Source organism: Arvicanthis niloticus, chromosome 10 (assembly GCF_011762505.2).
Source record: "Arvicanthis niloticus isolate mArvNil1 chromosome 10, mArvNil1.pat.X, whole genome shotgun sequence".
In the NCBI taxonomy this organism is placed as follows: domain Eukaryota; kingdom Metazoa; phylum Chordata; class Mammalia; order Rodentia; family Muridae; genus Arvicanthis; species Arvicanthis niloticus.
The window spans coordinates 73446980-73461014 of NC_047667.1; the positions used below are offsets into that span (position 1 = coordinate 73446980).

A 14035-nucleotide genomic window follows, 5' to 3' on the forward strand; every position below is an offset into this window, starting at 1 on the left:
ATACTTCCTCTACCCCCTGTGGTATGGGTGGTGAACTAGTTTGTTCAACCACTTCAGTTGCTATCCAGAAATGAGCAGGCTTTGAAAACTGTCAGACAAGGTGAGCACCGTTTCTGCATTGCCGCTCTGGTGCTGGGCATTGGGCCCAAAGTCTTACACAGGCTGGGACAGCCACACCCCAGGCCCTTGCTCACTGTTAAATTTGCACTCCAGTGTGTCGGATTTCTTATTCATGCCTAATGGTAGAGATTGGTGGCTTCTTGTTGTAATGGGTTTGTGAGGCTTAGCATCCAACATAAACTAGTCAGGTGAGCTTCTAGGTTAGGTTAGGGCTTATTTCCTTCAATCTGATAAAAGTGTTTCCCAGGTATGACAAGAATGGCTGGACAGTGCAGAAAAGATAGAAATAATGTGACCAGTCATGGGAAGAAAGGTCTGAGCCCGGGTGTCCCGAGTGTGCACCCACCAGTGCCTTCACACTGCCTTGCACAGGAGCCCACGGTGCGTACATAGGGCCCGTGAAATGTTAGGTTTTTAAATAGTTCATTTTATTCAGGTTATATGGCGTCAGTCTCAGCCTCTCCCCCCCGCCCCCGTCTCTGTTTCTGCCTCTCTCTCTCTATCTCTATTTTGTTTACAGATTTATTTCCACAGCTTTTAACCTGAAATAACAAAAATATATCTTTCTGTTATTTGTTTTCTCAGTGAAGAGTCCCCTCATTGTCTCCTCCCTCATTTCAGTTAAAAGTTCGATAGCTGGAAGGATTTGATATGTATACTTACACAGACCAGGTCTGTGTTCGTTCTACAGTATTCTTTTTCAATTTTATAAGCTTGGGAAACTTTCACACTGATCGTCCAGAGAACTTCCGGAGTAATGCTGCAAAGGGCCAACCAGCAGGTGGCGCACCTCGAAGGATGAAGAAGGGCCTCTCAGACCCTTGTTATGTCAGCTATTCTGTGTCAGGCCCCTTTCCCTTCTACTGCTACCAAGCAGAGGTAACAAAGGTTGGTCCCTGGATTCTGAGGAGGTAGAAGCCACCGTGGGAAGTGGAAGGCCAAGGTCCAGAAGGTCTCAGTTACTTGTCCCCAAGCTGTTGGTCAAGGCCAAGATGCCACAAAAGGACCCAGTCTGGGAAGACCCTTAAGTCAGGGGCCATTTCTGTGTCTGGGAATAGGGGATGCTTTCGTTCTGCCTGGTCCTGTTGCAGAAGCACTCCACTCCTGCCCACCCCATTCCTGTCCTCTCGTTTCCTCAGCCCAGTGCAGGGCATTAAAAGTGCGAAGGCTTTCGATTCCTCTGAAGTAACGTGGAAGGTGAAGACGTGATCCTAAGAGGGTCCCTGAGCCATTTCTATACCATCAGTGCCAGTTCATTTCTGTGAACAAATACATCAGGGCCTCCCTCCAGTGCAAGCCACCTCTCCAACGGTGCCAGTGCCGTCAGAGAGCTGTGAAGAAGCTCTTCGTCCCTTTAGTAACAGACTCCCAGGAAGGCTCCCATTCTCACAGGACAGAGAGTGGTCTCGTAGCTAACGGTGAGATAAGTGAAAAAAAAATGTGATGTGCTGTTTGTGTGTATGTGTGAGTGTGTGTACATATATGTACATATACATTAATATATATTAATAGATGCTTTGGGGACTGGGGATGTAGCTCAGTTGGTACAGCACTTGCCTCTGGTGTGTGAAAAGCCCTAGTTTCAATCCCCAACACCATACAAATGGGTCATTGTGAATGCCTATTATTCTAGCACTCTGGAGATAGAGGCAGAACAACCATTAAGTTTATCCTTTGTTACATAGCAAATCCAAGGCCCACCTGGGCTCAAGTAAATAAAGGAGGAAGGGGAGAGCTGGCCCCACTGCTGTCCTATGACAATTCATGTCATGGCATGCATTCCCCACCACCCCACATCGTGTATACACAAAGTACACCCACCCGTTTAGACTTGGAGTGAAGAAAAGATGGCGCCTGAATGTGTTCTGTTACCACAGTGATCCAGCAAGCCTGCGAACTTGTCCACCCTACCCGCGTGGTTTGTTCGTGGGCTCTATGTAGCAATCTGCTATTCTGTGAATGAGCAGCTTGTTTTCTAAAGATTTATTTATTTGGTTCACGTATGTGCGTACACTGTCTTCAGACACACCAGAAGAGAGCATTGAATCCCATCACAGATGGTTGTGAGCCACCATGTGGTTGCTGGGACTTGAACTCGGGCCCTCTGGAAGAGCAGTCAATGCTATGAACTGCTGAGCCATCTCTCCAGCACTGAATGAACAGTTTTTCGTGGTGTTTTATTTATTTATCTCTCAGCTTGATCTTTTCTCTCACTGTTCATACAGGTGACAGTGACATTGTGTGCCTGTGGGTACATAGACACATATCTGTACTGCTGTATCTTCTGAAACCATCTCAGGTTGGCTGCTGGTTAGAACTGAGGACATCCAGAACCATACCTAAACCATGTTAGGATGATGGCCTTGAAAGGTGGCAGGTAGCACTCTCGGAAGTCCAGCCTCAGCCCAGTGCTGGGAGCATTAGGAGCAGAGGAAAAACTGTTTCTGAATTATTTTAAAGCTCTCAAGGCTGCTGTTCTCCTCTCCTCTCTTCACCGGCCCACTGAGAGTTAGGTCTGGCCTTGTTCACCAGATTGGGTATGCCAGGATAAAGATTAAAAGGGCCCCGTGTTCATGTGTATCTGCTTGGACACCGCCAAGGTAACACCTCCACATAACACTTGGGAATTCCTTTGACTATTCTTTATCAAGCCAAGAACATCAATGACTGCCATCAATCAGTCTGCCACTATCTGACAAAGAAGGGACAAGGGAAGACCAGCCTCCGAGGCACATCCCTTGCTGGTTGTGGACATCCGCTCTTCACAGCATCAGAGTACTTAGGCCTGTTCTAAGTTACACAGCTTGTGGTGTCTAGACAAAAAAGGCCTAGAAACAAGCATGCTGACTTTGTTTTCATTTGTAATTAATATCCTGGAGACTGTGGTCGGGAGTTGTCTCTCTTCACCCAAGGGCAGCATGTTGGTACTACTCACTACTCTGGGGTCAGTATATGCCTCAGTAATCTCTCTGACTGCAGAGAGCTGATACCATAGTGTTTTTGTTTGTGTTCATGTACATTACACACATGGTTAGCAGAGGGTTTGTTTGATTTTATACACTACATGTGGTTGTGCACACTACCCTGTTTAAAGGGTCCATGTGACTGTAGATAGACTACACTACACACACACACACTTTACATGTGGTTAGAAAGAGTCCATTGGATTGTGCACATTCCATGCACACCGTTAGAAAGGGTCCATGTGACAGTGCACATGCTACCTAGTAAGTAAGGGTCCATGAGGTTGTGCACACCGTACACGTTGAAAAAGATCCATGCAATTGTGCACACCCGGTTAGAAAGGGTCCAGGTGACCGGCCACAGCCTGGCCCAGGAGGTAGGCGCGCCCACCCAGCAGCCAGCCCCGCAGGCCCGAGGCGGCCCCTCGCACGCCCACTGAGCCACGGCCGCCCGGGAGGCCCGCGCCACCCACGGTCCGGGGCCCAGCGGAGCCCGCGGGTGGCCGCCACCCAGGCCAGCGGCCGCGGCCGGGCGCGCGCTCCCCGGGGCGGCCGCGGCGCCTTTAACCCGGGCGGCGGGCGGGCGGGCGGAGGCGGCGGGCGGGCGCTCAGAGGAGGGCTCTTTCTTTCTTCTTTTTTTTTGAATGAACGGTGACGTACGTACAGGAAACCAGGCGCTCCGGCGGAGAATGAAGTAAGAGGCCGGGCCCCCCGCCCCGCGCCCGCCCCCTTCCTCCCCGGCCCGTCCTCCCGCCCCGCGTCCGGGTCCCCGCCGAGCCGCCGCCGCCGACACCGAGGTGCCCCGGCCCTCCCCAGCCGCGGCCGTCACCGCGGAACGGGCTGCGCGGCGCGAGCACGAGGAGGCGGCCGCCAGCGCCGCCCGCAGCGGAGGAGGAGAAAGGGTGCGCAGCCCGGAGGCGGGGTGCGCCGGTGGGGTGCAGCGGAAGAGGGGGCCGGGGGGGGGGGAACTTCGTAGCAGTCATCCTTTTTAGGAAAAAAGAGGGGGGGCAAACCCTCCCCCACCACCTCCTTCTCCCGCAGCGCACCACACACAGTGCGCGGGCTGCTCCTTGGGCACCGGCGGCCCCAGCGCGTCCTTCCTTGCCTACGTTTAGCAAGCTGCTTCTTTTTTCCCCCTTTCGGAAAACGCATTGGCCCTGCGGAGTTTAATCAGAAGAGGATTCCGGTCCCGGTCCCCCAGCTCCTCCATCGTCCCCCTGGCGTGTCTCTCTCCCCTGGAGGTCTGAAGCGGTCCGGTGGATACGGATCCATGCCTGCGCTCCAGCGTGTGTGTGCGAGTGTAAATTGCCGAGAAACGGGGAGAATCCCAGGACTTCTGCAAATGCTGGACTGAAAATTGTAATTCATCTGCCGCCGCCGCTGCCTTTTTTGCCCCGCTGCGGTGCTCTTGAGATCTCTGGTTGGGATTCCGACGGATTGACATTCTCAGTGAAGCCGGAGTGTGAGGACCCAATCTGGAAACCCTCCTGATTTTTCCTCCACCTCGCCTCCAGACCCCAACTCCCGATTCATTGCAAGTTTCAAAGAAGCTTATACAAGGAGACTTCTGAAGATCGATGGTGTGGTTGCCTTATGTATTTGTTTGGGTTTTACCAAAAAAGGGGAAACTTGACAGAAGATCATGCCGTCCTTAGAAAATACAGTAAGTTCTTTGCACAGGAATTTGGTTTAATGTAACTTTTAATGGACGCGTTTGAAATATTTTTTACTTCCAAGTGCATTCAAGCAAATTTAATTTCCAGACAGTCTAATGCATTTTCTTTAACGTGTAACTTGTAACGGATATACCTTTCTTACCTTAAATATATAAAGGAAAACACACCTGATTTTAACTTCCTAGGTCGTCCCGCCTCCTCACCTTTCAGCATTGCGGAGGAAGTAGACTGATATTAACAAAGCTTAATAAATAACGTGCCTCATGAAATAAAAAGCCGAAAGGAATTTGAATAAAATTTTCCTGCATCTCATGCCAAGGGGGAAACACCAGAATCAAGTGTTCGGCGTAACGAAAGACACCCCTTCATCCAAGAATGCAAAGCACACCCAATAAAAGAGCTGGATTATAACTGTTCTTTTTTTTTCTTTGGGGCCGTGGGGCGGGAGTCGGGACGCGAAGTGCTGTTGGTACCTGCAGCTTCTTTTCGGGGAAGGATGGCGCAAGCCGGGAGAACAGGGTATGATAACAGGGAGATCGTGATGAAGTACATCCATTATAAGCTGTCACAGAGGGGCTACGAGTGGGATGCTGGAGATGCGGACGTCGCGCCCCTGGGGGCTGCCCCCACCCCTGGCATCTTCTCCTTCCAGCCTGAGAGCAACCCAGCGGCCGCTGTGCACCGTGACACGGCTGCCAGGACGTCGCCTCTAAGGCCCCTCGTCGCCACTGCTGGGCCTGCGCTCAGCCCTGTGCCACCTGTGGTCCACCTGACCCTCCGCCGTGCTGGGGATGACTTCTCTCGTCGCTACCGTCGCGACTTCGCTGAGATGTCCAGTCAGCTGCACCTGACACCCTTCACCGCGAGGGGACGCTTTGCCACGGTGGTGGAGGAACTCTTCAGGGATGGGGTGAACTGGGGGAGGATTGTGGCCTTCTTTGAGTTCGGTGGGGTCATGTGTGTGGAGAGCGTCAACAGGGAGATGTCACCCCTGGTGGACAACATCGCCCTGTGGATGACTGAGTACCTGAACCGGCATCTGCACACCTGGATCCAGGATAACGGAGGCTGGGTAGGTGCATGTCTGGTTGAATGAGTCTGGGCTTTGATCTCAAGGCCGAAATTCACAGGTTGGGGTGTGAGTGGATTCTGGGTCAAAATGGGCTGTTGAGCCGATGGATGCAATAAAGTCGAGTTTGTAGCTTTGTTCCCCTTCCTCCCTCCTCACTCCCTTCCTCTGGGTAGATCCCACCCTGCCAACACTGTGCTAACTCCTGCCCGCTGGCTGCGAGGGAGCAAAGGTCCAGCAGTTTGGATCCAGTAGGATTTGGAGATAAATAGTACCCTCCAGTGACTCTCAAAGTTACTCAGTGGCTTGCTGCAGATGTTTTGGGTCCTGTGTAGGAACCAGACCTCCAGCACTCCCTCCTGACCTGTGCATCTTTAGTTCCTCTGCTGGACTAACAAATTTAAAAAGGTCCAACTAGACAAACAGGCTCCACCAGAGGACGCAGGCAAACCTTTTCTAACTCACTTGGGAACATTTTCCCTAAGAAAAACAATACAGCTCCTTTTCCTGGAAATCATAGCTAAGCTTGTAAAAAAAAAAAAAAAAAAAAAAAAAAAAAAGGTAAGCTTAGGTATTCGTGGATGTTTGTGGAATCCAGTCAGCATATGCCATAGCCCCAGTGGGCATGGTGTGTGTGCACCCTGAACAGACCGTGGGCACTTTTGTCCATCAGCGAATCTGCAGGGATTTAGAAGTTTGCATCCACTCTAATGTCTTTTACTTATCTCTCCCTACAGTCCACATAGATTTGCGATCTCCATCTAGGGTTCAAGGAGTGGTGGGGAGTCTCCAGCCCTGACAAGTTAAAATGATTAGTATCCGTAACTTTGATGAGCATCTGTGGGGTGATTGTTTGCTGGTGTCCTGGAAGGTCAAGCTTCCATATTTTACCATACGATTTAAGCTTTTCCCTGGTTCTTTGGGGGCAGAGAGCAGACTCAAGGCTTGTTATACCTAAAACAATTAAGTTATGAGAAAGCAATAATTATTGTCTGATATTTTTAAAAGACCTTGTCTTAATGAAAAGGGTTTTCATTTTAATCCTGCCTTGGTAGTATCAAGAGAATGGGTGTTTTGTTTTTGTTTTTGTTTTTTTTTAAATAGAGCTTAACAGGCACAAAAAGTGTAACTGACCGAACGTGAGCCAAATATCTAGAAGCACATTATGTTTCTACTACAGTTTGCTAGATGTGCGTGCTAATATTCATAGGCCCTGAAAAGAAAAAGCCAAGAAAAACAGATGATTGATGTGAACATCTGATCTTATTTGACCAAAGTTGACAAAATACTGGTGGCACTGTTCAGTGTTTAAAAGTAAAATTAACTCAAATATCAGAGTTTAAAATGCTTGAAATTCACGTGCTCCTTGTGAATTGCTTGTTTGTTGACATCCACAGGATCGGATTGTTAGCAATGCTGGAAGACTTGGCTGAAGGATAGAAACCATTTTGTTAGATATTTAGTTAAGTGGGTGGTTTGATTTTTTTTTTTTTTTTTTTTTTTGCCACTGTCTTAAAAAAGATGGGAACTTCAGGTTCCAGAAGAATCATTTTAAAGTCAAAGTAAAACTGATTTAGGTTTATTATTTCATATTTTTTAATAAAAATAAACGTTTCTTTCTATTTGAAAAAAATCCAAAGCAGGGACTGTGTGGTACTGACTACCAAGTTCATAAAAAGATGGGAAACAGGGCCGTATGTTTCTGATAGAAATTCAGATACAGCCTGACCTCTGGTGTTGACCTGCAATATGTTAACACCTCAGACAGCTGAGGCTTCTCTTTAAATGAAGCGTTTCTTTTTTTCTGTGTTCATCATCAAGTTTTTGCTGTAGGGCCTATCTTTGTGGTCAACAGGTATCTGAGGTTGATAAATGCATAGGCTTCATGTTAGGAAGCCAAACCACAATGGCATATTGGAAGAAGTGATAAAAACTTTTTTTTTTGACAAAGACTCATAGTAAACATAAATCATACAGAACCACAAATGGATGATAGGGAAAAAAAAAAGTCTAACAGTTTTCAGAACAGCACATAAAAGGATGGCTGCAGGAAAACAAAGTACATTGACAAGAGTATGTATCAAAAAACAGAATCAAATGTGAACACTTCGGAATAAAAGAGGTAGTGTTTGAGAATTCTTAGTGGTTGGTCTACATCAGTGTATGGTTTCAAATGTCTTATTAATATAAATGTTTGCTTTAGGCATTTGGCAAATAACTTTCCCTTTAATGTTAGTCAGGATTTCGTCTCTAACATGTTGCATACGGCAGTGACATTTTAATAACTGTAGCTATGATTCAGCTGAGAGTGTCTTTTCTTGACGTGAGATAATAATGGAAATGGTGGACATAATTTCCCATGGTTAGTGGACCAGCTTGGCTATAGACCTACAGGGACACTTACATGAAATCTCTGCTTCAAAGTCAGAGTGCCCCGAGACTGGCAAAGAAAGCACTCCATGTTTCATTGCAGAGAAAACAGTCCTTGGAAGGACGAGCTTCTGATTCGAGGGTTCCAGAACCTGCAAATTAAATAAAGAATAAAGAAGAAATTGGGTTTAAAGCAGAGTATGGCTTAGCTCCATGTCTGAATAAGGGCTTTGTGCCATTTAGAAAGGCAAGAAAGAGGGAGTAGGGAGACAGCAATAATTCTAGAAAACATCAGAGGCCTTACAGATCAGTAGCATGGTTGTCACCAGGGACCTTTTTGGGCAGAGAATCCCAGGCTTCACTCCAGTACCATTGAGTCACAATCGGTGATTTCTATGTACAGTGAAGTCTGAGGGTGCTGGCTGCCACTTGGTCCTTTCTGGATATGGGTGGTTTCTTGTTTTGTTTTTGAAGGGTCAATCTTGGCATGGGTTCTGTTGACCTCTTTTAGTGGGCTCCAGGTCCAGACTGTTACCTGGAATCCTGTTTCTCAGGTGTCCACGACAGCAATCTGACCTCCAAAAGGAGTAGAGAATGAAGGCAAGAGAGAAGTTACATGATCCCAATCGGACTCCTCTCAGGAAGGCTTCTCGTGGTGGTTATGGAGTTTGTGTTGGCACTACTGGCACCATTATAGTGTGAGACGTTTTCCTCTTCAGCTACAGGGAAACTCATGTCACTGTACCCAGCAGAGGTCAGCTCCCTTTGTTGTAGGTAGGTAGCTAGCACGTAGTTTCCCCCTCTGGATTCTGCTAGCATTATCACTCTCATGTCAGTGGATGAACTACGTGAAAGCATCGTTTTTCCAGTGGCCGTATCAGCTGCCATGGCCACTTTTGGCAGCAAACTAATAGTATTAAAAATAGCCTGACGATGGTCCAGTCTTAAATAATACATTCCCTGATGAACTTTCCTTGGGAAACTGTGTATCTCTGTCTGCTAGGAATCCCATGACCACTTTCAATAATTTATTTTGTAAGGAAAAAAAAATCATGTTATTGGTCTTCGAGTCATGTGCTGTTGACTGGCTTCCTGGAACTTCATACAAGTCTAGTTCCCTCCGTTCTCCTTTCTGGCTCAGAGCTTTTGTTACGTTTAGCATCCACTGAAAGATTTCTTTCCCGTGTCCTGTTCCTTTCAGTTGTGTTTTCTAAAAAGGGCAGCTTGTTCATTTTATCAACTCTCGACTGAACTGGTACAGGTCATATTGTTTAAATGCCATAGACCACACATACCTACCACATAACAGAAATCCACCGAGGGGGAAAAACCAAACCAAACTCTTAAGCCTTCTTTTCCCTCTTCTCCTTGTCTTCATCTTGTTTTGTATCTTGGGTGGATGATAACTGCATGCAAGCAACAACATGGCTGGGTCTTTGAGTGCATTACAGTAGGGGTGTCTCCTGCATGGTGCACCATCTCACTTGCTCTAAGGACTCTCACTGTGTCATGTCTTCATAGCATGTCAGCAAAGGAGCACATTTGTACAAGAAAACAACACTGTCTTTGTTGTGTACAAGCACCACGTTTTTTTCCCCCCTAGAGGTTTATTGTATATGAGAGTTTAAAGGTTCTGCTAAACCTTTTTAAGGTAATCTGATATTACCTTTTTCAGGCACAGCAGTGACCTTTCATAGAGACCACTCTGAGTTCATCTTCCTATGAAGTCTGTCTTTCACTCTTCTTGGTTTAATTCAGACACGCACTTAATGTCTGAGCAGGTTAATCATTCAAGGACTGGGTTTCTAGCAGAGCAACATGGCAAGTTTCCCACGTGCCAGGCCCTGGATTAGGTGGGGACGTGGGAAGTAATGCTCCCCTGCAACCTGGCTAAATCACAGGCTGGGGTTCTCTGTGTCTTAGTGTGGTGCCCAGGAGCTCAGCAAGCAAGATCCTGGCCTTAGAAAGAAAAACACAAGAAGTATGTTGTTTTGCTTCAGTCTTGATCTTAAAGTTATTTCTAGCCATATGGTTGTTCGAGTGTGCATTCGGGCTCATTTAAATAAGGGGCCAAATGCAGGTAATAATTTTAAAAACCAACTAATATAGACATAGGATTAACAGAACTGAAAGGTGGGGGGAGTTCCCTATTTAAATAGTAATCAGCTAAATACTGTTTTTCACATTGAGTAGACTTAATAAACACTAATCTACAGTTTTAAAAGAATTTCATTAAAGGGTTTTAAGGGAAAGACAATCAAGGCTTGCGCTAATTAGAACATGGAAACTTGAAGACGTGTCTTAAGTAATTAGAAAGATGCAAGTATGCTTTGAACCAGACAAGAAACTCCCCTTGCACCCGTACCCCCCAACCTTTGAGAGGAAAAAAAGAAAAGCTTTCTTTTGCTTTGGTTTCGGTCCTGGTACTTTTCTGTTATCAGATGTTTCTCTTCTGAAATGTGATTCACAATTTACAGGGATCTGTACCACACTCTCACTGTGTTCCTAAGCAACAGTGTATGGTACCCGTGGGCCCCTCTCTCTCTTTAAAACCAGATGGAGAAAGTTTTAAAATTAAAAAGTTCTTTCCCTTCTAACAAGGTCTTCTTGCAGGTGGCTGTTTGATAGCAGCCAGTTGCACAGTGCCAGCACCGGCCTCTGGTGAGCATGAGGCTTTCGTGATTTTAATGATGCGTTCTCTCCCTAAGGCTTTGTAGATTCTCTCACAGGCACCCTAGGCTAACTCCTTGTCACCATGCAACAGTTGAGGGGTAGGATTCACGTGGAGACCTTGGCACTGCATCTGGATTCTTCCGGGAGGTAGAAAGTAGTGAGATTTTGCTAAAGTCACAGTATAGCTCGCCAGACTCTGATTTTGCCACAGGCAGAAAGGCAGGTAAAAATTCCGTTGGCAGATGCTGCCCCTTGCCTCCAGAGATCATAAATTCCAACTCAAGCAGAGAAGAGTACCAGCTGGCATAGGTTTTTTTTTTTTCTTGCAGGGATCCCTGCAGTGGGTGATTCCAGCGGGCAAATGCCTTGACTAAGATAACCTATTGTAAGGACCTCTTCCCCAACCCCACCCGTCAACATGCTCAAAAGGGGATCTCGATGACACGATGGTGTAGCCACTCTGGATTGCATCATGGGTAGTTTTCTTGGGTGATGCAGCTCATCCCATAAGACGCTAACCGTGGAACTGAACACGCCTTCTTTTACACGTCACCTGTGCGCACGGACTTCAACAGCATACCATTAGGCAGCCTTACATTTCTGTCTAGCTGTTTGTTTTGCATTCAGGATTTTAGGACTAGAGAGTATTCTCTTTTTAGTTAATACTCTGCTCTCTGGGATTTCGGCATCATGACTCAGAAGCTTATGACCGGTTCTGCTCTGTTCTTTATTACATCTCCTGAAAACAAATGGAGAGCCCACTGTGTCAAGAGAAACTTTAATTTTTAAAGGGAGACCTTTTTTTTTCCCCATTGAGATCAATATGTCTTTGCTTGTGACAGTTCCAATTGCTATATTTCTCCATTTTAAGTTATCAAGAAGACAGTTAAGCTGTAAAAGAGTAATGGGCCGTTTACAGGTGTTAATATGTAGTGCCCGAAACAAGGGGTTCGAGTTGCAGGTTGGGTTTTGCTGTATCTTTCTGGCTCTCCGTAGTATATAGCTAAGACGTCTGCTTTGCAACATGATGAATTTTATATCTATGTTATTAAGTCTGACGTTGAATCACAGCCAACCCTTCCCCTCTCAGCTGCGTCTGAAATTTCCAAAAGAAGATGGGAGGACAAATGCTTAGGCCTCTTGATTCAGCGCTTACTTAGGGTATAGTACATATCCGTATTACAGTTAGGATAGAAGTCAAATCAACCCGAGTCACGCCATCAGCTGCACACGCTGACTCACCTCTTGGGGTGGGGAGAAATAGTTCCATGCAAGATGGCAGCTCTGCCACCTTTGCGTCTACAGCTCCAGGGTTATCACCTACTCACTTCCTCTTTGGATTCTTGCCAGCATCTTTCTCCCCCCCCCCCCCCCACTGAAAACAGAGGTTCGACAGTATTTTACAGCAAAATTATAGGTCTATTGAGGCAGAGCTACTTACTAACCGTTGGAATGGTAGCACAAGAGTAAGATTATCTGAGGAAGCATTAAGAAAAATGAGTGGCTACCCATGAACTTTAACCTCAAGTTCCCAGGATCTAGAACAATATTGAGCATGGATGGGTTCAAAAATAATCTTATTTAGGGAAGCACACACACTAACTTTTTTGTTCATAGCGGAAAACGTTTATTCCAAACCTACAGACAAAAGGCTCAGTGCTAGGTGTTTTGGTTAAATAAGCTTTTAAAAAGAACAGACATTTGGACTGGGACACAACTGACGGTAGCCACGTTGTCGTTGTTTTAAGCTGAGAGAGAGCTAGCTACTCTAGTTAGAAGGCACCCCAGCAGAGTTCCATGTGAGATAGTTTTGAAGCAAATTTTGGAGAAAAGATAGAAAAGAGGTGTGGGGAAGGAGTCTTTAAGGCCGTGGGACCCAGAGCGACCGAGCAGCAAGGATGTGTGAATTGTGTATTGAGCAGGGAGGTCTGGCTTCATTAGGGCAGCACGACTCTTCTGGGAATAACCTAATCTGAGAATGCAGCCTTCGGTCCTAAACTGAGGGAGGTGTTGTATTAATCAGGGATCTCTAGAGTCACAGAACTTATTAAGAGAAATTATTGGAATGACTTACAGTTTGCAGTCTAACTAACCCAAGAGTGAGCAGCTATGAATAGAAAGTCCAAGCATCTAGTCATCGCTCAGTCCCACAAGGGCTAGGTGTTTCCGTTGGTCTCCAGTATAAACTGCAGTCCTGGAGAACTAGGTTCCAACAGATGTGCTGGCAAGCAAGTGCAAGCAGGTGAAGAGGACTGACGCTTCCTTCTTCCATCATCTTTATGTAGGGCTCAGCAGAAGGTATGGTGTGTACCACCTTGCCTTGGCCTAAGCTTTTCTTGGCCATTATTCCTCAAGATCTGGACCAAAAGCCTGTATCTTCCAGCCTCAAGGTCTGGATCACAGGTGTGCCCTCTATTTTTGGTTGCAGTTCACTCCCAATGTAGTCAAGTTGACACCTGGAATAGCCATCACGGGTGTGTATATAACTTAGAAGATGTTGGAAGGACGTGTGTGTGAGGAAGACTGGACTGGTCATGCTTGATGCTAGGTGGGACTGTGAAGCACATTCACGGGGATGGGGAAATGGAAAAGGATGGGTAGATGTAGTACCAAAAGATTTGGATCCCATGAAGAATGAGGTACAGAAAGAATCAGAGTACACCAGCTGGCTGGGGAAAAAAAAGACATTGTCTTCCAGAGAAGGGAAGGCCTACTTGCCGTGTTTCGTGGTGGGTAAATGTGATGCCTTTAAACTAGCTCATCTTGGGCCTTATGAGGGTGTCCAAGTGGAAGAGCCTAGGAAGCAGTGAGACCTAGGTATCAGGCGCCCCAGGGGGAGCAGGGTGTAAACTTAACTGCCCTTGTGCCTAAGCTCTGTGGGCTTAGGCCAGCCCTTTGCTCCTCTCACTGCCCAAGGCAGTCCCAAGCACTGCTTCTGAGTCTGCCATCTTTGCTGCAGTTCATGGGCTGCCTTTCCCCAGCCGGCTTTAGATTGGATTTCAGGGTCGGCATGAAAATTTGCTTTTCTGAACTTGTCTTCCCACTCCCAAACAGTAATTTAACTTGAGATGAACTGGTATCATCCTGCTAGCTAAGGCCCTCCATTTGTGGTCTCAGTTCAAGGGACTTTGGGAGTCTCTGCAAACCCTGTGAACTAATTTATC

The 14035-nt window shown here is 46.7% G+C and overlaps 1 protein-coding gene across 2 annotated transcripts in view; it reads left to right on the forward strand.

The window, feature by feature from the left end:
- Window positions 1-4026: 4026 nt before the first annotated feature.
- The window catches only part of Bcl2 (BCL2 apoptosis regulator), a 168686-nt gene continuing 158677 nt past the window's right edge, over window positions 4027-14035 (forward strand). Inside the window, exons 1-2 of one of the 2 annotated variants that reach the window (XM_034513402.2) lie at window positions 4030-4746; window positions 4945-5831. In XM_034513402.2, coding sequence (XP_034369293.1) covers window positions 5256-5831 — 576 coding nt within the window. In that variant the 5' untranslated portion in view covers window positions 4030-4746; window positions 4945-5255. Of the gene's footprint in view, window positions 5832-14035 lie in introns of both variants that reach the window. The other variant, XM_076941683.1, reaches the window with a different exon arrangement.